The sequence below is a fragment of the Neoarius graeffei genome, chromosome 24, assembly GCF_027579695.1.
Source record: "Neoarius graeffei isolate fNeoGra1 chromosome 24, fNeoGra1.pri, whole genome shotgun sequence".
Lineage (NCBI taxonomy): Eukaryota > Metazoa > Chordata > Actinopteri > Siluriformes > Ariidae > Neoarius > Neoarius graeffei.
The window spans coordinates 45,146,503-45,172,833 of NC_083592.1; the positions used below are offsets into that span (position 1 = coordinate 45,146,503).

Genomic DNA, 26,331 nt, shown 5'->3' on the forward strand with positions numbered 1-26,331 from the left:
TTCTCAGGTAGAAGGGCAACTCATTGGTGAGGAAGCATTAGCATGGCGCGCAGCACGCCCCGTGTTCCTGTTACAGCAGTCAATAAGAGTGCTGGTGCTGAGTGAATAGGAGAGAGTGCAGAGTGCTCATCTCCGATTGTGTGATGAATGAGCTGAATTCAGCCACTGATGGATAATAGATAATAATGTTACTGTCTTTTTGTATGTGGCTACGCAGCATTATCAGGCAACTTTGCTAATCCACCGTCGACTGCAAAGACGTTTCGGCTTCTGGCACGGTGGTTTGCTGTGTTCTTTCTCAGAGCGTGTCCTCATTAATCTCCGTCACCATAGTGTCCTTTTTGTTTATGATGCCGAATGAAATCAAACATCATCTTTTTGTTTTTTCTTGTATTTTTTGTTCCTTTCTATCATCTGTCCTTTCTTCTCTCTCTCTCTCTCTCTCTCTCTCTCTCTCTCTCTCTCTCTGTGTATTCTTCTTTCTTTATTTTTTCTTTCCATGGTACATGTTCACTGCATGCTGGACCAGTGTGTAAGTCTAAGCATTGTTTTTTTTATTCAGTGTTTCTGATTTTATCAAGTTTATGTTTGTGTGTGTGCCATGCCATCTGTGTTGCATCTAGTCTTTCTGTTTCCTAATTCCGTGTGTGCCATGGGGGGGTGGCTCTAATGTGTGTAGCAGTGCATGTCTGTGTGTGTGTGTGTGTGTGTGTGTGTGGCGCGCTTACGAGTGGAATGTGCAGCAGATCCTGTTTCTTATATCAGTGTGAAGTTAATGAAAGCAAGGCCCATATTACAGAACTGGATACTGAGCAGACACGAGCACACACTCGTTACAGTTCACGCATAACGTATTAATGACTGAGTGAATGATTAAAAAGGTTCAGAGAGGTTTCATGTCCGCAAATGTCTTTGTGTACACTAACATGTCAGCATTATTGCTTATTTCCAACACTAATACTTATACAAAGAGAATATCAATATTAAAGGAAAAGTTTGGTAGAAAAAAAAAATCAAATTTACTGAATTTTACTCCAATTTACCCCAAAGTTGAGTGAGATTGACTTGTATTACCGCATTCGTCTTCACTGCAAAATTTAAAAAAGAAACCAAACCCCGGGGTAAGAGGAAAATTGTTTACATTGATTTTTTTTTTTTTTGCCAAACTAGTCCTTTAAATGTTAAATCATAATCTCTTCTCACACTCTCCTGTTTAACCTGTTTTTAATGGAATTATTAAGCGACCAGGCTTTTCCTCCGACCGTGTTTGCTGTGTTAATCCTCGGCCAGAGAGGAGGCAGATGTCAGACAGCAGTGTATTAGAGCTGAACTGTGCGACAGCCAGCATGTCTCACTAGACCAGCCATCACTGGAACAAGAGAAATATGACACCTGCTTATGTAAACAGAGAGATTTTACTGCATGGGCAGGTGCTGGCAGCGAGCACACGCCATCTCATTCCAGAACGCCCGGAAGGAGGCAACTTATGAGTAGAGAGAGGAAGGAGAAGAGAGAGAACGTGCAGGAGAAGATGCCAGCTCCGCAGGCTGTCTGCTGCAGTATCCAAACACTTAAGAAAAGGCCAGAGTCAGCAGATTATGTTGAACTTTCCGTACGCCGCTGTCAGTGCCAACAGTCTTGCGTTAACATCCTGAGGGAGATGCCAAGATGACCAGCAGCTCAGGCTTAATGTGGAATAGCCACGCCATTGTAATGGAAGTTCATATTTCCCAGAACCATTCATTAAGTCAAAGATTATTAAGTCATCAGATCAGTTATGGGCCCAATTTGGTAATTACAGGATCGGTGTGGGGCATGGGTTTGCTTTATCGGTACTCCTAAGTGGGTCGATCGATTCTGGATAATTGAATTTTTCGAACATTTAGTTTGACCTAACACATCTTAGATTGTTCTATTGAATAGAATAAGTTGAGCTTTGAGTCATGTACAAAGCTGGTCCTTTCGTAGGTACACTCAATTTACATTTGACTTGTTCACCATTTCATTGTTTCACCATATAAGTTACTTCGTAGGCACAAAACTACTGACTTTGAACCACTGTTGAATGCTTGGGAATATTCATGAGGAAAGTGCAACCTGATTGGCTGGCGTAAGAGGGGGTGGGGCGAGCAGTGGCTCATTATTAATTATGCGTGCCTAGGCACTGCATCACTAATTAAAGGAACAGGCCGCTCCTCAAATCAGCCGTTTTGAACAGGGCTGTTCAGACAGGGTGAGAAGGGAGCTGTAGTGATTTACCCTTGTAGTATTTTGACCAAAGCATATCACAAATATTTCATTAAAGTGCTGATGACACGTTTTTGACATCTTTGGCGATGTTTTATAACATAAAAAGTAATTCCCGATGATCCATATATTAATTCACGAAGGCGCCTATTTTACAAGTTATGATAAAAAACGCGGCTATCTGGGCAAATTTGACGGGGCTGCAGCACCCAGGAGACGAAGGAGGAGGAAGAGCTATATGACATCAGCGAAAGAACCTTCCTCCTAACTTACCAGTTTGTTGTTGATGCAGCAGGTGTTCAGTTTATCATTATTAGTATTTTTATTAGACATTATTATGCCTTCGCGTTGTGTTGCCGGCTTTTGCTCCAAAACCCACAAGGATGGGGTAAGTTTATTCAAGTTTCCCAGAGATCCCGAGCTGCATGCGAAGTGGGTGAAGCAAGTCAGGCGCACTCGTGACAAGTGGGAGCCCTCACCAACACCCGTCCTCTGCTCTGAACACTTCGATTTGGATTGTTTTGACACCCTTCCCAGCTTAAAGGAATCTCTTGGGTGTTCAGTTCAGCACAAACGTGTGTTACTACCATCAGCAGTGCCTACACAGTGTTGCCAGATTGGGAGGTTTCCCGCCCAGTTGGGCGGTTTCAAGTGCATTTTGGTGGGTTTTGAACATATTTTGGGCTGGAAAACGTCAGCAGTATCTGTTGCCAGATACTGCTGAAGTTTTACAGCCAAAATATGTTCAAAACCCACCAAAATGCACTTGAAACTGCCCAACTGGGCAGGAAACCTCCCAATCTGGCAACACTGCCAGTATTCCGGAGGGGGTCTATTAGTAGCTATGCCGGATCCAAAGACAGTCCTCCTGTCAGAACATGTGTTGTGAAACGACATAAGATAAAGGTACGTAGAGCTATAGATTCTACATGATAATCATAAATGTAATCATAAAGTCGGTGTGATATCAGTCATGTATTTGCTTGTGAAAGCTTGCGGCTTTCATGTAACTGCCGCCTAGCAACGAGAGGCAAAGGGTAAAGAGGGTAGGCTATCATAGATTCTATTCGGAAGAGATCAACACAATTCTAGACTCCCAGAAGAGGAAGAGCTAGCACTAGAGAGTTCACCGGCATTTTCATGCGCCATTTCCATTGAGTAGAACCAGAGTAGAACAGCCAGTGAACCGCAGCGTGTTCTTCCGCTGACGTCACAGCATGGCCGCGAGCCACCGACCCAGTTTTCTTGCGCTGTGCAATTAAAAGTTGGATATTCGCGTAACAACAGCTTCTTTTCACGTAACAGAATATATATATATATATATAACAGAAATATATATATAACAGAAATCTAACATGTTTGCCATGTTGTATAGTTTATTTAAGAAATTGCATAGAGTCATGTTCGTGTCATCAGCCCTTTAAGACCTCAGGGAAGTGTGTCACCTTGGGGAAAAGGGGTATATAGTAAGAGCTTATATTCAGGGGCTTGTGTGTGCTCCACATACACTGATTAAAATGTGAGATTGTTGATATGGTGAGGTTTTCTGTGAGGAGGTGTTTTTATTTCAGTTTCCAGTTTTCCACATTATCTTTAGGACAGCAGGTTTTGTGCGTGCGTGTGTGTGTGTGTGTGTGTGTGTGTGTGTGTGTGTGTGTGTGTTTAATTTGCTTATTTTAATTTTTGATAGCATTGTAAGCAGGAATTTATGTCTTATTAAATTCAAGAGAGAGGAATAATATATATTATTCTATCCACATTCACTGGATATGAGCAATCACGCGCTCTGATTGGCTACTCTACTGCTAGGCTATCAGCTCATATACCGTGAGTAGAGAAAAACAAAATGGTGGAGCGTGTTGCTGAACCAACCGAGGATGAAATAAAAACTCTACTCAAAAACAAAACCCAATAAAATGTTATTAAGTATTTAAAAGAAACAGAAATAGCTAAAAAGAATATGTTTTTTGTTTTGTTTTTGTCCCCCCCCCCCCCCCAATATCTCCTGTTCCACACTCCATGTCACGCTCCCGGGCTCATCCAACACTCAGGACTCCACTTCCCACAATCCCCCTCACACACCAGTCACTACCACGTGCACTCCGTCAGTCAACCCGGAGCCACTTCCTAGGAGTGGCTCCCCCGAGTTCTAATCACCATCACCTGTACCTTTTTGTTTCCATTTGTATTTACCGTATAACCTCTAATGAACGCCCCCCTTATATTTCGGAAAAAAATAATTCAAAATTAAAAAAAACCTAACAGTCTGAACAGTTTTACATACCCCAGGTTTTCTATCCAAGTCCAGTATCCAAATCGAATACGGATTCAATGTCCTGGGCTATCACAATCCGTCGATTGTGTCCTGTCTCGTCTCGTCTCGTCTTCTTCCGCTTATCCAGGACCGGGTCGCGGAGGCAGCAGTCTAAGCATGGAAGCCCAAACTTCCCTTTCCCCAGACACCTTGGCCAGCTCCTCGGGAAGAACACCGAGGCGTTCCCAGACCAGCCGAGAGACATAGTCCCTCCAGCGTGTCCTGGGTCTTCCCCGGGGCCTCCTCCTGGGGGGACATGCCTGGAACACCTCCCCAGGGAGGCGTCCAGGGGATTGTGTCCTGGGCTATCACAATCCGAAAACTTTTAGCTTAAAACTCGCAGTGTAGGATTTGTGTTTTTCAACACGTGTGCCCATCTTTACGATTAGAAACAGAATGATCAGATCAAATTATCTGGGAGGCGCGTGACTTCTGCAAAAAGGGAGCTTTATGCAAAGTGAGTGACGTAACAGTGGTCGGCGAAAAGATCAAAGGTGTCAAGCCAGCTGACACGCGAGCTATATCTGGGCTGTTTCCTCGCCGAATGAACACCTGCATTACCGTATACACTCCAGTAAGCACCCCAAATCATAAAAAAAATCAATTTTTAAAAACACTTAATTCGTTGACTTTTCACCTAGAAAACGTATGAAAGTTAGGGAAAATTAGTAGGGCAGCTATGTTAGGGTTTGAAAAATTCGATCAACTGTGATTTTTTACCCCTAATAAACGCCCCCCTTTTGAAAAATGTAAAGCCCCTGGGGGCGTTCATTAGAGGTTATACGGTATACCCTTTTGTTTGTTTTGTTCGTTGCACAGTATTGCCTCTACATTTCGTGAGCCTACTGAGCGTTATTATTCTGATTGTATTCCTGTGTATAACCCTTTTTGCCTTCCGTTTTTTTCCCGTTTCGCCTAGCCCTTGTGTTTGTTTGCCCGTTTCTCTTGCTTCCTGGTTTTTCGATCCTCGCCTGTTTCCCGATTACGATTTGCCTAGCCCTTGTGTTTAGATTGCCCGTGTCTACTGTTTCCTGGTTCTTGGACTATTGCCTGTTTCCCGACCATGATTTGTCTAGCCCTCATTACTGTTTTGGATGTCTCAGTATTGACCTGGCCAGGCTTTTGTACATTGTCTTTTTTCATTGTTATCATTAAAACCTTGAGTTCATTCTCGATCCGCAATTTGGTTTGTCACAGCCACGTTACACTCCAGCCCAGTCGGTGGCAGTAATGCGCCTTTAAGTTGGTTTGCCAACCACCAAAAAAAAAACCCTCAAGAAGAAGGAGAACACCCCCAAAAATACAAAAGAGCAACAAAATATGGAATAAAAGTATTTGATGGTCAGAACGTATCTTTTAAAATTTTTTTCAAGAATTATTATTATCGCATTTTTCACAAATTGCTCCTGTCATTTTGCTGGTTTGTTTACATTCGAAGCGGAAATAATTTTGTCGGATGTTTTGTATAAAGTTTTTATTTACCGATTTTGCAAAAAAAAAAAAAATGCTCAGTTTCTCAAAATCCAGTGAATGTGGATAGAATTAAACACTTAATCTCATCGTACATGGCTTATAGCCAACTCAGTGCTACGCTCCTCATCGGCTGTCAGCTCATGTACGACTCGATTTCATGGCGTAACCGTTAAATATTACATAAATTATATATAATGTACTATTATAATGTAAATGAACTTGTTTTGAGGGTTGAAATATGAACAAATTAAAAGCATGACCTGATGTTCATTTAGTAAATACAAACTGTAATCTTTGCCAAATCACTGTGGTTTAAAAAAACGATGTAAGGATACGCTGTTTTTAGAAAAAACATTATTTGTGATGGTAACAGTAACTGGGGTTCATGTTAGACCAAATCCCACCACCACGATAGTGATTATTTTTCTTTTCCAGAACTCTTCATCGTGTTTTATTTCTTGCTTAAGGCCCGGTCCCACTGGCCGATGGACACAAAACGTATGCAAAAAGGACACAGCGGACGAGCAAAATTTCGGGGGTGGTGCCATCCGCTCCAGAAATGGACAAAATTGGCGAAAATTTGCGAAAACAGAACGGAAAAGAACGGACGTGGGTAGTATATAGCGGGGATGTTAAACGCATGTTCATAGGAAGCCTAGCGGATGAAAGCGGATGGAAGTGGATGATAGCTCCGAAGGGGTTACCGGTGATAACTGAGAAGCGGACGCATAGCAGAAAGAGCGGATGCATAGCGGATGAAGGGGATGCGTCACGTACGCCTAACGGAAACAAAGGGGATGTTGTGCGGATGTATATCGGATGCAGACCGTTCACTGCGCATGCGGGGGGTATGAATTGCGTCTGCTCCGCGGAAATAAAGGGATGCAGCACGCACGCCGTCAGCATAAAGCGGAAAGACGTGCTGGCGGCTACATCGATACATCTCTACTACTAGATGATTTTCTCCCCCTTTTTATACAAAATATCGATTGTCCGCTAGGTGTCCTTCTACATACTCTAGACATACTCCAGACATCCTAAATATACGAGATACATCCCAGATATAAACGCTTTATCCGTTTTGAATACTTTATATACGAGATGCATACGCTTACATCCTTTCTATTTCCGTGCTACTAACGATGAATAGACGTTTCATGTACCTTATCTTTCCTCCCTCTTTCCGTTTTCAGCTGCAGCGGATGTGAGTTGCGAGGATGCCCAGAGGATGCAGAAAGGATACAGCAGACGTTTAACGGATGATAACGGACATAGAACGTTTGTTGCTCGTATATGTCGCGGATTTACATCGTACACGGCGGAAAGTTCATCCGTTCTAAAAGTTTTGTGCAGCTCAAAACTTTTTGCGCGGATGAAATCACAGTGGACGGATGCTCGATGGATAGAGCGTATGAAGCACGTATGCAATGAGTACACAACGGATGCATAGCGTTTTCCAACGGATGGCAAAGATTTTTTTACGTTTTACATCCTCTTTGCATCCGTAAGTGCAGTGGGACCGGGCCTTTAGAATCCATCTGTCCCATTTGTCAGCCACAGTAGTGTAACAGCAGTTACACTGCCATGGTGTGTGTGTGTGTGTGTGTGTGTGTGTGTGTGTGTGTGTGTGTGTGTGTGTGTGTGTGTGTGTGTGTGTGAGATACTGAAAACAGTGAATCGACTCAATGTTGTAGCTGTAACAAAACTGTAGATACATTTACACACAGGTTAATAATCCGATAATAATCTGCTCGATTGCTTAATCAGGATGAAAAGCAGCAGGGAAGCAGTAACTGTGCAATACGGAGTGACCTATATGGTAGATTTATTTCATATAGCGTGTGTGTGTGTGTGTGTGTGTGTGTGTGTAGATATGCGGTAGGTCTAACTCTATAAACTGACAACTGGAGCTTTTTATAGATCTGTCAATATGGAAGGTGTAGTGTGTGGGAAACTTAGCAAAGGAAGTATTTGTGTTCCAGTGAAAGACAGTTTTGTGTGTGTGTGTGTTAGTAAAAGGGTCCGTAAAGCTAGTTTACCTAATACAATCTGACCTGACATCTGAAACCTTCCCTGACCTCCTGACTGTTTTTCTGAGCTGTGATCATTCTCTTTCTCTTGTTGTGATTCTCTTTGCTTTGGTTTGGTTTTATTATTTTATCCCCTCCGCCCATCCCACCCACCCATTTTTCCTTGCCCGTCTCCTTCCCTCCTAACACCATTTTTTTCTCCATCTCTCTACCACTCCATGCTTCTTTGCAATGACTTCTCTCGAACCTACCCCTACTCTCTCCTCGTCCTTTCCAACATTCACATCTTGATTAATTAAACCCTACTAATCACCATGTCCACTGGACCTCCTATCATCCTCATCCATTTCCCGGCATTCCTGTTATCCACTTTTCGGCGCGGCGTGCTCAGCTTTCTACAGCGCTGCACCCCTGACCTCGGCGGGTATCATTCCCATCATGCAGTCCTTGTGTCCGGATGGCCAGCGAGACGAGTTTGGCTTCCTGCAGTACAAAAACTCGACGTGAGTCAAAGACTTAATACTCTAACAGTGTATCTCTCTTTCTCTCTCTCTGCCACCTTGAAAGGCTCCCACTGCGTCTGTAGCACCTAGCAGCAGTCCTCATTAGCACCTGTAATCATCTGTGTATAAGCAGTGAGCCTGCGTAATGAACCTCTCACTATGACTTCAACTCTAATGATGTATTGGATTAGAACAGATCTCTAACTAACCATGTCATTTACTTATGAGGTTTTTGCACTCTTGCACACACTGTGGTATTTTTTTTCACTTCCTGGAGATCTTTTATCAAATCCTGGTTTGTTGAAATCCCCTTTTAGCGTGACTCAGTTGTTGGAGCGGATTGGGGAGGTGGTGGAGCAGAATCACTTGTTCACGTCAGACGGGCCAACTCTCGGGGAGGAGCTGGAGTCACTACAGCAGCACCTGGAGAGCCTCAGCTCAGCTCAGAGTCCCTTAGAGAACAGCTTCAACACTAGCCATGGTCTGGAGATACACATTCTTTCACTGGACAGTCAAAAAAACCCCAAACCAAAATTGGCCATGATTTCAATATGAAACTCCACTCTCTGTCTCTGATTCCAGGTTTCACTTTAGACAGCGTCATAAAGAACCCGACTCACTTCCAGCAGTTCCTCATCCGAAATCTCTCTCTGTCCAATGACACGGCCAGCCTGCTTCTCTCGTCCCCCGTCAACCTCAAACAGGTTCGTAACTCATCCCTTCTCCAACTTCAGCTCCCAAGACGCAGCATCCGCATTGCACCTGCTCTCTTTAGCAGAAGTCACAGCCTCTCGTTTGCATTCCCGATTGTTTTTTTTTGACAGCAGAATAGGAGCGTGCTAATGGTACAGACTAACGCTGTGAACTTCAACTCTTTGCCTATTAAGTGTCAGGGTGTTAACTTGCTGCTATATTGGGAATGACAGGAGCACCTATGCTGTAACATCAGCACAATTCAAGCAACTCCTCCACACTCAAACCGGAATAAAAATAACCTGGAGGCAGTAAATTTAACCTACAGTTGGGTTTTTTTTCAAAATGTGAAACATTTTGGCTTGCAGTATTTGGATATATTATTTTGACATGAATGTTTTACTGGGAAATATACTACTCATACTTTTCATATGAGCTCCATCCGGGACATGGAGAACCAAAACCATGACCTAAATCTCTATAGGTCACTCGTGAGGAAATCGATGAATTGTTTTTGATAAATTTGGGCACGTTTGGTTTGTGAATGTGTCTGTATAATAAAAATAAAATCACGTATTGGCTTGAAGATCTCATCTCATCTCATCTCATTATCTCTAGCCGCTTTATCCTGTTCTACAGGGTCGCAGGCAAGCTGGAGCCTATCCCAGCTGACTACGGGCGAAAGGTGGGGTACACCCTGGACAAGTCGCCAGGTCATCACAGGGCTGACACATAGACACAGACAACCATTCACACTCACATTCACACCTACGGTCAATTTAGAGTCACCAGTTAACCTAACCTGCATGTCTTTGGACTGTGGGGGAAACCGGAGCACCCGGAGGAAACCCATGCGGACACGGGGAGAACATGCAAACTCCGCGCAGAAAGGCCCTCGCCGGCCACGGGGCTCGAACCCAGGACCTTCTTGCTGTGAGGCGACAGCGCTAACCACTACACCACCGTGCCGCCCTTGGCTTGAAGATATGAAGTTTTTCTCGTGTTGAAAAACCACATTTTTCAGACAAAATACATCACGGATCTGAGTGACATATTTAAATAATATTGGCTGGGGTTTTTTCCGTGGTATACCGGTATCAGATATATTCCATTCAGCTAGCATGATATTGAACGAGTCGAAGATGAGTAGCTGAATGGAATATATCTGATATACCACGGAAATAAAGCCAGACAATATTATTATTATTATTATTATTATTATTATTATTATTATACATACACACTCCTTTCAGGTGTTCAACGCGTCTTTCTCTTTCAAAATTCTCTCAAAATCTTCCGTATTTGAAAGCAAAGCGAACCTGGCGGCCATGTTTGTTTACAAATCGTCACAGTCGCTCGCTAGCACGGAAGTTTTACGTCTCTGCCGTGTGACGTCTTGTTGTCTTGACAGCCATGCAATATCGTAAACCATATTCAACGCTCATTCTCCATTGGGTAGAGTGACGTAATACACGTAGGATACATGATATGCTAACAATATTGCATGCTATCAAACCAAATGAATGAAACCCACTAGAAGGGAACAGAACATGTTTTTATTCCATCGAAAAAGTGTCCTGTGTGTACAATAAGTAAATAATATTGGCTGGCTTTTTTTCATGGTATATCAGATATATTCCATTCAGCTAGCATGATATTGAATGAGTCGAAGATGAGTTAAACTGATACCTTCAGCATTCTGGCCAGAAAAGTGTAAAAAAACAAAAAAAACAGATTCTCTTTATCTAATAAGACGAGGCTGAGATTATTGACAGTATGGAGTCATATTGTGGGTGTGTGTCTGTCTGATGCAGGTGTATAACCTCATTTTTGGCACCTATCCCAAAGCCAGTGCAGGAAGTGGAGGTTGGCCTGGAGGTCACCGTAGTGCTCGCAGCCCTAGGGTCTTGGGGGTATGTTGTCACTCACACATACACACTCATGAATACAGATGCAAATGAATCAGAGGTATCCTTAGCCCAAAATTACCTCCTGGATGGTTGGTGTGGTTAGGAAGCAAGAACTGAATACAAACCTTTACATCCCCCAAATGAACAAATCTACTCCAGGAACTCTTGCAATGTCACTAAACCATGCTGTGTGATTCCAGGAGCAGCTGCTGGGAAGCTGGAGGAGTCTGGAAGGGGGTTTACTGCACAAAGCGCTGAGAGACGCGACTAAAGCAGCTGATCAGCACGCTCTTCTCCAGCTGCTCTCCCAGACCCTGGGTATCGCTGGAGGAGGAAGGGAGGCAAACAGATTTGATCCACAGGGACTGCAGGAGATGGAGGTGAGTCATGGACCTTTAGGGGTTTTACTCGACTTGTCTACATTTTGCATTTGTACCTGACCAGCCACCATGGTTTTAAATTTGTGCACCAACAACTAATGATGTGTGGTTTCACCTCCATCATACTGACAGTCTTGACAAACCAGTAGGTTATTAGCTTGGTCATTCTACCCAAGACACTCTGTGTCAATCTACGTTTTTTCCTCCTCACATTTTTTCAATTCTTGGTTTCTGTCTGTTTTGTCACTTGAACTAGATCTGTTCATGCCAACTGTCATCAACTCTTCTTTTCCCCAGGGCATTCTGCTGACTGGTGGAGTACTGGAGGCACTTACATGTGGGGAGGGCAGGGACAGTGAGCTTAACACAATACTTTCAGTCCCTGAGAAGCAGCAGTCACTGTTACGAGCCTATCAGACAGCTGTGTGTGGAGGAGAGGCGGGGCAGAAGGCGGAGCGTTTTGCAAAGATCAGCCAAGAGCTGAAGGATCAGATTGACATGCAGAGAATCATTGAGAAGGTACAAAGAGTAACGAACACGTTTCCAATGGCGATTAAGATGGACTGTCTTTTCCTTTGTCCATCAGTTCATTCATCCATTCATTCATCTTATCAGTCCATTTGTTTATTTATCTCCCAGTTTCTCCATCTTGTTTTTTTTGTCAATCCTGGTTTCTATCCATCCATCAATTTATTAACACATCCACCCAACAATCCATCCATCCATACTTACTTTCATATTTACACCTAACTATCTCTGTATCCATCCATACAGTACACCCGTTCATCCATCCATCAATATATCCATTCTATACTAATGCATATACAGTGTTTATTCATCTACCCATGTACCCATCAATCCATCCATCATTCCACCGATACAACTGTCTCCTCCTCATCCATCCATCCATCCATCCATCCATCCATCCATCCATCCATCCATCCATCCATCCATCCATTCACCCATTCACCTACATATCTATCCATCAATCTATTTGCCTACTCATTCATCCATCAACTCATCCATCCCCTTATGATTCCATCTGCTTATTTACCCATCCATCCATTCATCCATCCATCCATTCTATACTAATTCATATACAGTGTCTATTCATCTACCCATGTACCCAACCATCCACCCATCATTCCACCTATACAACTGTCTCCTCCTCATCCAGCCATCCAGCCATCCATTCTATACTAATTCATATACAGTGTCTATTCATCTACCCATGTACCCAACCATCCACCCATCATTCCACCTATACAACTGTCTCCTCCTCATCCATCCACCTTATCCCATCCATCCATCCATCCATCCATCCATCCATCCATCCATCCATCCATCCATCCAAACATACTGTACATGCACCCATTCACCCACATAGCCATCCATCAATCTATTTGCCTACTCATTCATCCATCAACCACCCATCCCCTTATGATTCCATCTGCTTATTTACCCATCCGTCCGTCCGTCCGTCCTATACTAATTCATATACAGTTTCTATTCATCTACCCATGTACCCAACCATCCACCCATCATTCCTCCTATACAACTGCCTTCTCCTCATCCATCCATCCATCCATCCATCCATCCATCCATCCAAACATACATGCACCCATGCACCCATTTACCCACATAGCCATCCGTCAATCTATTTGCCTACTTATTCATCCATCAACCACCCATCCTCTTATGATTCCATCTGCTTATTTACCCATCCATCCATCCATCCATCCATCCATCCATCCATCCATCCATCCATCCATCCATCCATCCATCCATCCATCCATCCATCCATCCATCCATCCATCCATCCATCCATACTTCTACCTACCTTTCCACCCATTCATTTCATCCAGTTACCTATCCATTCAGTCCTCATTTCCTGTCTAAAATTATATGCCTCTATCATCCTCAATTAACACAATTATTCTCTGTCCTTCCATCCCCATAGTTAAAGTTGGAACAGACCAATGCTTCAGCCCTGCCATTTCAGTCCCACCTGGGTGCTTTGCTGAAGGACCTGGCTGAGGTAGAGAAGCTGCTCAAAGATGTGGATCTGCTGTCAGGCCTGGCCAAGTTGCTGCCTAAAGGAGCATGTGCAGGACACCAGACCTCTTTTGCTGCTAATAATGCCACCTGGAGTGCCAACACCACCACCTGGAGTACCAACACCACAGAAAACCCTGCTGACGGAAAGGACACTCAGGCAGATAATCCTCACTCCCAGTTCTCTGCTTTTGTGCAGCTATGGGCTGGACTTCAGCCCATTCTGTGTGGAAATAACAGGTTTGTTTGTGTTAGGGTGGATATCCAATCGTCTTTATTGGCAGAGCCCCAACTGAGTTCACTAAATCCACACTTTTTCACCAGGATTATTGAGCCAGAGGCTTTGAAGCAAGGCAATATGAGCTCGCTCGGCTTTACCAGCAAAGAGCAGCGGAATTTAGGGCTCCTCGTCCACCTTATGACTACAAATCCTAAGATCCTCTACTCACCCATTGGCTCACAGGTGGATAAGGTCATTCAGAAGGCAAGTAAATCTCACAGCCCTAAGGATGAGTGTCTGCATCCTGCCCTTTTGCTAACAAAGTTTAAAGTTGAAAGATGTTCCTAGCAGGTTCCTTTTTATTATTATTGTCTGAGGGATGGATATTATGATGATGGAGGTTTGCGACTCTTGTTCTCTAGGCCAATGAGACATTTGCATTTGTGGGCAACGTGACTCATTATGCGAAAGTATGGCTCAACATTTCAGCTGAGCTCAGACCTTTTCTGGAGGAGGGCAAACTGCACAATCACCTGGCATGGCTGCAACAGGTAACACACCTTCAACCAATGCAGCATCTAAAGCACCATGATAGCAGACCTGAACCTTTTGGCAAAAATAAAGTATTTGATAATCAAAATTAGGCCATTTTTCTTTTGACAAATTCAATCGTTCACTGCTACTAATTCAGTAGAAAATGTGTCTAGCTTGGTTAGGGATGTCTGAATACCCTGTGGAACGAGCAAACCTAAGGACGACAATTTCCACAGTTTTTACGAACTGAACCCTTACATAATCAGATGTGGGTTTTTAGCAAATAAATTGCATGAAAATAATGACTGGAGGATTTTACAAACTGGAATTCTCTCTTTGAGAACATATTTTACCATCCGAAGTCAGTTCATTAGTCATCTTTATCTCAGAACATTGATATCATTGATATCATTGGTGCAATATTGATTTTGCTTTTCTTTTTTTCCCCCCCAAGAATCATTTTCAAGCCATGTTTTGAATACAGTCATTTATCAAGTATTGTTTTAATGCAAATTATTTCATTGGCTTCCTCCAGACAAGCAGCATGTTGGTGCTGAAACTGCACTCATTTTTCCAGCCAACCAGCAGTTTTTGTGTTACTGAAATGAATAAAGCAGTTCCGGCCATTAGAAAAAAGGCTACTAGCCAGTAGGAATCTCTATGACATTTGATTCCTTACTGTATACTATATACACACCGATCAGCCATAAAATTAAAAACACGGACAGGTAACATGAATTACATTCATCTCATTATCTCTAGCCGCTTTATCCTGTTCTACAGGGTCGCAGGCAAGCTGGAGCCTATCCCAGCTGACTACGGGCGAAAGGCGGGGTACACCCTGGACAAGTCGCCAGGTCATCACAGGGCTGACACATAGACACAGACAACCATTCACACTCACACCTACGGTCACTTTAGAGTCACCAGTTAACCTAACCTGCATGTCTTTGGACTGTGGGGGAAACCGGAGCACCCGGAGGAAACCCACGCGGACAACATGCAAACTCCACACAGAAAGGCCCTCGCCGGCCACGGGGCTCGAACCTGGACCTTCTTGCTGTGAGGCGACAGCGCTAACCACTACACCACCGTGCCGCCCATGAATTACATTGATTATCTCATTACAATGGCACCTGTCAAGGGGTGGGATATATTAGGCAGCAAGAGAACAGTCAGTTCTTGAAGTTGATGTGTTGGAAGCAGGAAAAATGGGCAAGTGAGCCACTTGGACAAGGGCCAAGTTGTGGACTGGGCCATATGGACTATCCTTCGTGCTCCATGCGAATCAATTAGCCTTCGGTACCCATGACCCTGTCGCCGGTTCACCGGTTGTCCTTCCTTGGACCACTTTTTGTTTTGTACTAACCACTGCATACCGGGAACACCCCATTTTGTTTGATGCTTAGACCCAGTCATCTAGCCATCACAATTTATCCCTTGTCAAAGTGACTCAGATCCGTACACTTGCCCATTTTTCCTGCTTCCAACACATCAACTTCAAGAACTGCCTGTTCTCTTGCTGCCTAAGGTGGGGTTTACATTAGACCGTATCAGCGGATCATCAGATTAACGTTTTTAAAAACGATTAGCGTGCACACAGCAACGCCAATACACGATTCGCATGCACACAGCAACGCCAATACATGGATACGCTAATCACATGACTAATTCGGCACGCAAGTTGAAATGTGTCAGTGCGGCTCATCGCTTCCTCCTCAGCGGCTGCGCTCCAAATCACTCCGCCCTGAACAGCGAGTGCCCTCTGGAGGGTGCGCACTCCGGCCCTGCGCAGCTCACAGAGCGCGCGAGTGTAGTGCACGAGCAGTGATTCGGGACTGAGCCGCTGTGCGCAAGTCACTTACCACTTGCAAGTGGAAGGATGGCAAGCCTAAAGACAATCATAACTACACAATGGGCAGTATTTGCATCAGTATTTGCAGTATTTTCATACTTTTATACTCTTTAATGAAAGGTGATACAAGGCGGAAGTCCGCGCCGTTTTTCAGCAGTCGCGTCACATGACCAACGCCAGCGAATCAGGAAGGTGGATGTCACAGTGACGTTGTCCAATGACGATGCCAGCTAGAGCTCAGCACAGCATATCCGCGTATTCTCAATGTTTACACAGCACCGGACCAGACACGATCTGGATTGAATACGTGGACCCTGGCGGATTCCCGTTTCCCGGCGTTTCCAGGCGTTTTAATGTAAATGGACAGTGCATCCGCGAAGAAAACGAGACAGATACGGTCTAATGTAAACTTGGCCTAATATATCCCACCCCTTGACAGGTGCCATTGTAATGAGATAATCAATGCTATTCACTTCACCTGTCAGTGTTTTTAATTTGATGGCTGATCAGTGTGTATATGTATATGAATTATTATTCACCTTCCTGTATGTTTTGTCTCCATAGTTGACCTCTGACCTACAGAGGCACCCGGAGCTGCTAAACGCCTCAGACAGTGAGCTGTTAGAAAGCCTGATGCAGGAGAATTTCACCCTGCCGAACATCAGCACACTGCTGGAGCAGCTCGACACCATCGACAATGCCGCCTGCGGCTGGATCCAATTCATGTCAAAGGTCTTACTCAAGCTTCTCATTACTTTGATGCAAATAATGTAGTTCCATAACATAAATAAATGCATTATTCCTTAATAAATAAAAATTTTAGTGTTTGCATATTGTTTAGGGTATAAGAGGAATAAAACATTCAGAATTTGCAGTTATTGGACAGTAATCAATCGAGTCTCATTACATTACCTGATGATTGATAATTTCCTATTACAGCACACACTATTGTGTTTAAGGGCCCGGTCCCACAACACTGATAAGTATAACTATACCTATAACTCCAACTCTGACGATACCTCTGCCTGAATTTAGTTCCTGTCTGGAGCAGAAACACCACAACTATAATCCTGACTGTAATATCGCTTGGTCCTGACGCTCAGGGAAATAAATGCATGCAACTTAGGAATAGTCATGGAAGGTTTTTTTTTTTTCAAGTAGTAGCACGTTATTCCAGCTGATAATGTACAGCTTGGACTTCAAAACAATCCATGCACACACTCCAGTGGTTGACAAAATACGGATAGGTCACGGACTACAGAAATAAAATAAAAAAGGATACAAAATACGGAGTTTTTACGGATTTTAATACAGATGCTAATATTTGACGGATTGGTCACGGACGTTTCAGTATATTACAGATTGATTATGGATTTCATACAGATGATGCATCACAAATAAAAAATTAAGAAGTCTAAAACAATTAAATGTTTGGACTGCCGAAGTTCATAATTAAAATATCTTACCTGCATTTATATCTTTACTTTGTTGATTTACTATTGATATTTCATGGAAAATCACATAACTGCACAGCCCAGCCTGAATGAGCAACATGGAACCACTCTCCTGTGGACCCACCACCTGCAGGAGGTGCCATAAGGGTCTGGTGCACTGTGGATCGGGTGGCAGCCAAAGGCGGAGGCCCTGGCGTACTGATCCCCGGCTGACAAAACTGGCTTTTGGGACATGGAATGTCACCTGTCTGGTGGGAAAGGAGCCTGAGCTTATGCGTGAGGTTGAGCGGTACCGACTAGATATAGTTGGGCTCACTTCAATGCATAGCTTGGGCTCTGGAACCAATTTCCTGGAGAGGGGTTGGACTCTCTTCTATGCTGGAATTCCCAAGGGTGAGCGGTGCCGGGCAGGAGTGGGGCTATTGGTAGCCCCCCAGTTCGGCGCACTAACATTGGAGTTCTCCCCAGTGAATGAGAGGGTTGTTTCCCTGCACCTTCGGGTCGGGGAACGGTCTCTGACTGTCATTTGTGCTTGTGCGCCAAATGGTAGTTCAGAGTACCCGGCCTTCTTGGAGTCCTTGAGTGGGGTGCTAGACAGTGCACCATGAGGGGACTCCATTGTTTTACTGGGGGACTTCAACGCTCATATGGGCAATGACGGTGAGACCTGGAGGGGTGTGACTGGGAGGAATGGCCTGCCCGATCTGAACCCAAGTGGTGTTCAGTTGTTGGACTTCTGTGCCATGCACGGTTTGGCCATAACCAACACCATGTTCGAGCATAAGGGTGTCCATAAGTGCACGTGGCACGAGGACACCCTAGACCGTAGATCAATGATTGACTTTGTAGTCGTTTCTTCTGATCTACAACCGTATGTCTTGGACACTCGGGTGAAGAGAGGAGCAGACCTGTCAACTGATCACTACCTGGTGGCGAGCTGGATCAGATGGCGGGGGAGGAGGCCGGACAGACCTGGTAAGTCCAAACATGTAGTGAGGGTATGCTGGGAACGTCTGGCGGAGGCTCCCGTTCGTCGGCTCTTCAACTACCACATCCGGCAGAGCTTCAACTGCATACCGAGTGGACCATGTTCCGTACCTCCATTGCATATCCGTGAATAAAAGATCCGTGCTTTTATATTATATTTTTTATTTAGCGTCAATCCGTATTCCGTGACTTCATGATGCAGCAAGGATGTACAAAGATGCTTGGGAAAAATAGCATGTCCTCAGACAATGTTGTATATAAACAATTACCTGATTGGTCAGATGTTTATCGGATCAGGTCCAGGCCTGGAAAAATCGCCCCAGAAGCAATCTCGGTGATACGGATAAACCCAGGCCTGGGCTATAGGTATTGTTATCGGTCTGGTGTGACCACCGACCATATAAACTGCACGGGACTGATTTATTTATAGTTATAGTTATCAGTATTGTGGGACCAGGCCTTTATTCCTTACATAATCCAGCTTCTAAGATATAGAACATCTCTTTAGTCTTGAATAATCCATTTACTAGCATTTATTACCAGCTTTCATGGGACAGCATCACTTTATATAAGAAAGTTGTTTATTATGTTTTAGGTGAGCGTGGATATATTCAAAGGCTTCCCGGATGAAGAAAGCATCGTAAACTACACTCTGAACCAGGCCTACCATGATAATGTCTCTGTATTTGCCAGTGAGTGAAAGACTTTTCTTAGACAAATCCATTCTTCAGCTCTTCCCAAGACTGTACTGCTATCTGCGTTAGTGTGAGCCTGATAGCATGCTGTAGTGACTACATGTGCTCTCTGTATAGGTGTTATTTTCCAGACCAATAAGGACGGCTCACTGCCTCCTCATGTACAGTATAAGATCAGACAGAACTCCAGCTTCACTGAGAAAACTAATGAGATCCGGCGTGCTTACTGGCGCCCGGGACCCAACACCGGCGGCAAGTTCTACTTCCTCTACGGCTTTGTATGGATCCAAGGTAGAGATATGAACCGTTTAAACTATGCTGTGATACATTGAAAGGCTTAACTGTTACATCAGGCAATTGTATTTCTCAAGCAAATATATTATCTACATGTCTAACTTGTGCTTTTTGTTGCTGATGAAGACATTGTAATTTGCTCGGTGAATTTATTGGCAAAGGAAGGAATTTTTTTTGCAGACTTTTCACATTGTTTCTGCAATTTGGACTCAAGCAAAGGGCCGTACAAAACCATAAGCAGAGCAATAAATCACCTGCTCATGTAATGCCCATGGAGGAGCGAACTATCATGGAGATATAAATAATTAAATATACAATCTATTTTTTTTGTTGTTGTTGCTGTTTTATTCAGAATGCTGCGTGTGTCCTGGTAAACTGCTTATCTGGTTAAGCTAAGCTTGGAACACCCATGATTTTGTAGGTGGGAAGTGTTGCCTCAGCGGCTTTTAACACTGGATCATATTTTATATTTTATCTAGGAGCATAAAGAAAGCCAACAAGAGTTTATCTTTTATATCATTGCACCCAGTGTAGTGGTTTTAAAGGAAGAATGTGACACAAGTTTCAGTTTTTCACTTAAAGGGATAGTTCGGGATTTTTGACATGAATCTGTATGGCATCCCCATCAATAGTGTCGTGCAAACACACTGACTCACCCCTGACAGCATCCTGTGAGTCCAGTTCTTGTCCAGTTTTGGTCCAGACAAAAGTAGTCCGGCAAGTTTGTTGGGGTCACGAAAGTAAAACGTTTTTCGTCTCAAAACAGTATGTGTTCAAAAGAGTGATATATTTGCATCACAAAACCGTTGCCAAATAAAAAGTCAGACCTCGAAATCGCTTGGGACTATTTTCTCTCCCTCGGTATCACTGCGCGCTGTCGTGTTGACATCTGCGCAGGAATCAACACCTTTCCCATTGTTTGGCAGTGATTAGGAGTTCAGATCAGCGGCGCTAACAAGCTAATTTGAGAGCAAGAACAGCAACAAATTTATCACCTTCTATAACCTATACAATAATATATTTGTGAAAATGGTGCGCACTTGCGACTATCCAGGCTGTAGCAACAAAGATGTGGCTGAATCTCCGCACACATTTCACCGTCGTAGTCAGACATGTTGTCGCTAACTTTGCTAGCAGTAAACAATGTAGTGATGTGTCGGTCGCGAACGATCCGGTTCAAAGAGCCGGCTCTTTGAAGTGAACGACGGGAGCCGGCTCTTCGGTGGGAGCCGAGTTGGGGAGCCGAATTAGTTTTTTGTCCTTAGGTGCCTCAGAGAGAGAGAGAGAGAGAGACAGAGTTCAGCTCAGCTGAAGGATGATTGTCTATTTGACAACCATGATCATTGTTTTGTTGCCGTGAATTCCTAAACTCATGATATAAATTGTCGCTCATAAATTGACAGGTTCGGTCGGCAACCGCCTTGGCATGGCCAGATTAATCTGCGGTATACAACGAGACAGCAGTCATTATAACAGGAGCATATTTGCTGTTCCAGCAGCTTCTCATTACTGGTGGAGCAGAGTGTGGCACTTTTTTCTCTTTTTACATGCGCTCAAGGTGCCACATATTTTGTTGCACATTGTTCTGTGTTTGTTAAAATAATTTCCAACTTTGCTTCATAGTTTCTTAGGCCTGATTTTATACTTCATAATTTATTTTGTGGCATTTTGTTCAAGGTCGAGTGTGAAATAAAGCCATAAAGGATAAACAGTTGATGTCTTCTGTGTATTTTATATTGGTAATATAACACAGTTTTGCATTATGTTTGTGAGAAAATAATTTATTAATTGGTAAGTAAGTTTTATTTCTATAGCTAGAACATTGTTACACTGCTATACTTTACAAAGCTTTACAATGGCTACAAAAACTAAAAAATAAAATGGAAAACATCCTATTGATAAAATATAAATAATAATGTAATTAATTAACTAGTTAATTGCAGCAATTAAATCAAAAATAAAATCTCAGGAGCTGTTTGGGAGCCGAAAGAGCCGGCTCCTTATAGTAAGAAGAGCCGAAAGAGCCGGCTCCCGAAAAAGAGCCGAAATTCCCATCACTAAAACAATGAATGAAACAGCCGTGGCTGTCACCTGGCGGCAGCGCGCAGTGATAAGAAGGGAGAGAAAATAGTGCCAAGCGATTTCGAGGTCTGACTTTTTATTTGGCAACGGTTTTGTGATGCAAATATATCACTCTTTTGAACACGTACTGTTTTGAGACGAAAAACGTTTTACTTTCGTGACCCCAACAAACTTGCCGGACTACTTTCGTCTGGACTAGGGATGTCCCGATCAGGTTTTTTTGCCCTCCGATCCGATACCGATCATTTGATTTTGAGTATCTGCCGATACCGAGTCCCGATCCGATACTTCTTATAATCCATAAAAAATAAAGACAAGGAAAGAAACGGAACCAGGATGTTCCTCATTTTTTATTTAACACCTTATTTTAACATCCAACAACTCCGTTAGCAAACAGAGCACTTACGTGAGGCAGTTTCAACAATAAATAACAAATTTAAAAAAAAACCTTAAAATACCTGGCAGGAATGTAAACAAATAAAAAAAATAAAGTGCCACAGTGCCGGTAATTTGCTTTTAAGAACGCATCTCACAGTGGTGTACAGTAATTTCAATTAAGGAAATGAACGTTTTTCTTGATGAAAACAAGCATTTCTACCCTTTCAGGTTTGAGCCCGTTTCTTTTGTCATCCAACGAAAAAAAAAATGATCTCATGCTTTGCTTTCCGCTTCGAACTGCTTCCGTGTTCAACTTTGCCGGCAACAGGCAGCCAATAACCAATAGCGTCTCCGCTACAAAGTGATGTCATGCCGCACGCGTTGATGTTGCTGTGTTGAGACAAGAGGTCTGGTCTCACTCTGTGCCAACGCATAGCTATTGATGTGTTAAAAATGAGAATATATTATATAGATATATATCCGATCCCTGATCGGGAGGCAATGCCCGATTCCGATCGAGTCTGAAACCATGTGATCGGGCCCGATTTCCGATCACGTGATCGGATCGGGACATCCCTAGTCTGGACCAAAACTGGACTCACAGGATGCTGTCAGGGGTGAGTCAGTGTGTTTGCACGACACTATTGATGGGGATGCCATACAGATTCATGTCAAAAATCCCGAACTATCCTTTTAAAAATGTAGATCAGCCCTACAACCATACAGTTTGATGGTTGCTTCTTTAGTTTCACATTCAAGCTGTGAGCTTAAAACAAGGATTGGACATATTTCTAACCCACAATCTTAAAACATCCTTCAGATCAAATCCAGTTTTTTTTTTTTTTGTTTGTTTTTGGGGGGGGTTGCGCTGTGGTGTAGTAGTTAGCACTGTTGCCTCACAGCAAGAAGGTTCCAGGTTCAAACCTCACGGCCGACGGGGACCTTTCTGTATGGCGTTTGCATGTTCTTCACGTGTCTGTGTGGGTTTCCTCCAGGTGCTCAGTTTCCCCCGCAGTTCAAGGACATACATGTTAGGTAAAATACCCAGCCACTGGGGTTGTACAAGCCAGTGTATACGGATAGATTGGAGAGGGTTGCATCAGCAAGGGTGTAAAACCTATGCCAAATTGAAGGTCCAGTGTGAGATTAATGTGAGCTAAACTGGTTATTAAAGCTAGACTGCCTTTCAGATTTTTCAAGTCTAGGTCATAAAAAGAACTTTCCTGACACCCAATAATTTTTGTTTAGTGGACTGAAAGCTACTGAATTCGAATCACAGACTTCCAATTTTATTATTTTTTAAAAAATAGAACAATTAATTAATTTAAAGCCACATGGCCCTAAATTCTCCGCTATTTTTCCTGCTTCACCATGACCCAATTCAAGATACTACTGTACGTCATGCATCACGTGGTGGGTTTTCCCCGTTCGCACAAAGCATTGTGGGATACAAATTTGAAACAGGAGAGAAAAATGGAGGACGTGAGTGTGCGAATGAAACGTGAAAGACCGACTACAGTAACGGAAAGCGAGAAGAAAAGACGTTATGTTATATACGAAGGAAAGGAAACGCAGGACCAAACTAATAAATATCGGTGGTCAGCGAGCACCTCGGTGTGGTCAGCTGTTCGTTTAGCGACAGAATGATGGAACTGTCAGTGCACGCTCAAAGATAAACCTGTAGATGGCAGTAATGCAACACTGTGGATGCCCGCTGCTGTCAAACCCAAAAGAAGAAGAAGCAGGTAAACCTGCGCATGCGCACACGGACTTCCTCTGTCTGCTTGACTGCGTGAATCGAGTGATTTCATGCATATTATTTGCTTTAATCCCGTCAAATTAAATAACTTCCCAGCCACAGAATGGCCTGATATTTTTGAGATATTACAGAAATAAACAAATATCACAATGACCAAATTTCAGAGCGAACTAAATTTCACCGATTTTATGAAATCAAAAGGCCGTCTAGCTTTAACCTTCTGAAAATATTCATTATTATTATTATTATTATTTAGTGCTGTCGAGCGATTAAAATATTTAATCGTGATTAATGTCGCGACTGTCATAGTTAACTCGCGATTAATCGCAATTTAATCGCACATTTTTGTCACATGAAAAACCATTGCAATTCTCTTACCAGCATAAAAAAGTGAATGGGCTTGCTTTGTACCAATGTTTTTTTTTTTTTTTTATTGCAGAGCATAACACGTCTTGTCACAGCCACTGACATCCATAACTTCCATATTAGATGAGAAAACCAAGGGATGAAAAATAAAGTGCATATCACTGTGAAAATAAAAAAAAATGTTTTATTTTACTCTTCATTAGTTTCTTTTGAAGAGAAGTATTTGCCATAAAAGAAGAAAAAAACAGATAAAAATAAAAACATTCATCATACAGTATGTTCAAAAACGTTCATCATAGTGTGGCACTGTATTCTCTAATTCTCACTGCTTATAACTCTACACCTACCCGGTGGAGCTGAGCTGGGAAACTGAAGACTGAAGGAACAGTATTGAAAAGTATTTTTCCAGTCTCACCTGTGAAAGGTAATCCCATGTGATCTCGTTTGGATGGTAAACCTGTTGGTACAGTTAAACGCAGCACATGAAGAATCTCCACTTTGCCCCATCCAATATGGCGGCGAGGATGTACAGGAACTACGGGTGACTCGCAGGGCCAAATTAGAATTTGCGTTAACGGCACTATTTTTTTTTATCGCGATAAATTGAGATCGCGTTAACGCGTTATTATCGCGTTAACTTTGACAGCACTATTATTATTATTATTATTATTATTATTATTATTACATGAACAAAATTTCACCATTTAGCAAAAAAAAAAAAAGTGAAGTTAAACCTTGAGAGAGCTTTTAAAAGGTTAAAAAATATACACTCACAGAGTCTTTGGCAAGAGTTTTTATTTTCCTGAAAGGGCTTTACCCTTTTTGGTAGCTCCAGCATTTAAGGGTTGCTCCCAGAGAGACTCCTTTCTAATAGTGTCTAATATTCTGTGTTTAGTCCCTCTGCGGGAAACATTTAAGGGTTCAGTGCAGAAGCCTGGAGCATCTTTTGTCTTTCAGAAAATGTTCCAGAGTGTGTGTGTGTGTGTGTGTGTGTGTGTGTATGTGTATTTAGTTCTACTTTTGACTTGCATTCTTATTTTATAATGTACTAATACCGTATGTACACTCATTCCTGACCATTTGATTTTTTTGTCCTGTTGGATTTTTAATTAACTCAACATAAGGACGTCTGTATCTCTGGTGTGTTGTGTTCTCTTAGATATGATGGAAAGAGCAATCATTAACACGTTTGTTGGACATGACGTTGTGGAGCCCGGAAATTATGTGCAGATGTTCCCCTACCCCTGCTACACCAGAGACGAGTGAGTCTGTCCTCATTTTCATCTTTCTCAGCGTTCTCTCACTTCAGTCATCATTAGATAAGTCCGAGCGGATTGATGGTGAAAATGGTGTCTGAGGGCTGTGAAAGTGTGAAGTTGAACATGAACGTGTTCATGGCGCTGACACTTGTTGTTATAGCAATTACAGATTTGTAATTTATCATCGCAAGCTAAAATTTCAAGACGATCCGAATGCTTGCTAAGCTGTGTTCATGTTTGCAGTTTCCTCTTCGTGATTGAGCACATGATGCCTCTGTGCATGGTCATCTCCTGGGTTTATTCAGTGGCCATGATGATCCAACACATCGTGGCCGAGAAGGAGCATCGGCTCAAAGAGGTGAGCAGCGAGAGTTTGCAGAAGGCCGTTTTTTGTTCCTCATGTTTGTATGACAGCCAGATCATTTTTATGTACAACCCCAATTCCAAAAAAGTTGGGATGCTGTGTAAACTGTAAATAAAAACCGAACGTGATAATTTGCAAATCATGGAAACTCAATATTTCATCGAAAATAGTACAAAGACAAGAGATTAAATGTTGAAACTGAGAAATGTTATTGCTTTTTGAAAAATATATGCTCATTTTGAATTTGATGTCAGCAACACGTTTCAAAAAAGTTGGGACGGGGCATGTTTACCACTCTGTTGCATCACCTCTACTTTTAACAACACTCTGTAAATGTTTGGGAACTGAGGAGACCAATCGCTGTCATTTGAAAGAGAAATATTGTCCCATTCTTGCCTGATATACAATTTCAGTTGCCCAACAGTTCGGGGTCTTTGTCATATTTTGTGCTTCATAATGCGCCAAATGTTTTAAATGGG

The 26,331-nt window shown here is 42.9% G+C and overlaps 1 protein-coding gene across 1 annotated transcript in view; it reads left to right on the forward strand.

The window, feature by feature from the left end:
• The window catches only part of abca2 (ATP-binding cassette, sub-family A (ABC1), member 2), a 187,968-nt gene that overhangs the window by 73,303 nt on the left and 88,334 nt on the right, over positions 1 to 26,331 (forward strand). Inside the window, exons 3-16 of the mRNA XM_060907364.1 lie at positions 8,456 to 8,567; positions 8,885 to 9,048; positions 9,150 to 9,271; positions 11,075 to 11,173; positions 11,371 to 11,550; positions 11,848 to 12,069; positions 13,511 to 13,845; positions 13,930 to 14,089; positions 14,248 to 14,376; positions 16,779 to 16,946; positions 19,251 to 19,347; positions 19,468 to 19,641; positions 25,389 to 25,491; positions 25,732 to 25,846. Coding sequence (XP_060763347.1) covers positions 8,456 to 8,567; positions 8,885 to 9,048; positions 9,150 to 9,271; positions 11,075 to 11,173; positions 11,371 to 11,550; positions 11,848 to 12,069; positions 13,511 to 13,845; positions 13,930 to 14,089; positions 14,248 to 14,376; positions 16,779 to 16,946; positions 19,251 to 19,347; positions 19,468 to 19,641; positions 25,389 to 25,491; positions 25,732 to 25,846 — 2,180 coding nt within the window. The remainder of the gene's footprint in view (positions 1 to 8,455; positions 8,568 to 8,884; positions 9,049 to 9,149; positions 9,272 to 11,074; positions 11,174 to 11,370; positions 11,551 to 11,847; positions 12,070 to 13,510; positions 13,846 to 13,929; positions 14,090 to 14,247; positions 14,377 to 16,778; positions 16,947 to 19,250; positions 19,348 to 19,467; positions 19,642 to 25,388; positions 25,492 to 25,731; positions 25,847 to 26,331) is intronic.